Source organism: Cryptomeria japonica, chromosome 7, assembly GCF_030272615.1.
Source record: "Cryptomeria japonica chromosome 7, Sugi_1.0, whole genome shotgun sequence".
NCBI classification, from domain to species: Eukaryota; Viridiplantae; Streptophyta; class Pinopsida; order Cupressales; family Cupressaceae; genus Cryptomeria; species Cryptomeria japonica.
The window spans coordinates 105,000,187-105,001,523 of record NC_081411.1 but is presented as its reverse complement, the minus strand read 5'-3'; the positions used below and the strand labels follow the sequence as shown (position 1 = coordinate 105,001,523).

Here is a 1,337-nt window from a genome sequence, read left to right as displayed (position 1 = left end):
TGGCTCACTGACTAGATGGCACCACCTACTCATATAAACCCTACTAGTAGTCAATCTCTCCCCCTTCCCACTGGAGTGCACTCAATAATGCCTCTGATGGACCCTGTCCTTGTGCTCCCTCCAAAGCCTGAACTCTCTCCCGTAGATGAATCACCCTATCCACTGTATCATCTCGCTCTTGCCTCACTACTATCAACTATATCTCCCATGCAAACAATTAAACATTCCTAGCTACAACCTCTACCTCCATGTCCTCCAGTCAAGTCTGCAAAAAGGCTATCTTGTGCTCCTACAGGTCTCCACCCTCTCCTCCACCTATAGCTCCCTCACCCATATCCATACAATCTGCTCCTCAACCTGTAGCTCCCTCCTATCCACCTATGGCACCCTGGTATCCTCATGTACCTCCCCCATCTCCACCCACACCCCTCACTCCTGATCTAGCTTCCCCCTCTATCAAAGGACCCTGTGATAGATGCAAAGGATGACTGCCTATACCTCTCCTCTATAATCATCCTCCACCTTCACCCCCACCTCCTCGCCCACCTCCTTATCCTCCATAACCTCCACCCCCTCCATCACCTCCACCTCCATCCCATCCATATCCTCCTCCACCTATAGCTCCCTTGCCCATATCCATAGGATCTACTCCTTTACCTATAGCTCCCTCCTCTCTAACTATGGTACCTTGGTATCCCCCTTTACCTCCCCCATCTCCACCCACACCCCTCACTCCTGCTTTAGTTCCCCCCTCTAACAAAGGACCCTGTGATAGATGCAAAGGTTGATTGCCTTTACCTCTCCTCTGTAACCATCCACCACCTCCACCCCTACCTCCAAATCCACCCCCACCTCCAAATCCCACCTCCTTCTCCTCCATAACCTCCACCTCCACCCCCTCCATCACCTCCAACTCCATCCCGTCCATCTCCTCCACCACCTACTCCCCTACCTCCTCTCCTCCTCCATCATTGCCTCTTGTTCTCCTCAAATGATGGTATCAGCTCTGCTGGATCCAAAATGCATAGAATGGGATGTGTTGTATGGTACTGAGTGTACTCCTCTGACACCCCTGCATCTACAATTGTAACCTCTCCCGCACTACTTATGCATACTCTCCAGATCCCCTTGGTAGTCCCTGCCTCCATCCATACTATCTCATCACTCGACCGAGTACCTGTCTCTCCACATTGTAGGTTGTCCTACCAATAAAAAATCGTGCCATAAAAACATATGGTAAGGCCTCGACATCATCCTCATATGGCTCACACTCTATGTAAGGCCTCCATATCATGACATCCAAATGATCTAATGCCCGCTGCTAACACTCCAACTTT

General features: G+C 50.5%; 1 protein-coding gene across 1 annotated transcript; it reads right to left on the bottom strand.

Moving 5' to 3' along the window:
- Positions 1 to 550: 550 nt before the first annotated feature.
- Positions 551 to 904, bottom strand: LOC131045065 (glycine-rich cell wall structural protein 1-like). Its single transcript, XM_057978582.2, has one exon. The coding sequence runs from the start codon at positions 902 to 904 to the stop codon at positions 551 to 553; it is 354 nt and encodes a 117-aa protein (XP_057834565.2).
- Positions 905 to 1,337: the final 433 nt, after the last annotated feature.

Bases quoted from the DNA above. Each gene is read 5' to 3' on its own strand.
- LOC131045065 (XM_057978582.2), bottom strand. From the start codon at position 904: ATGGAGGGGGTGGAGGTGGAGGTTATGGAGGAGAAGGAGGTGGGATTT.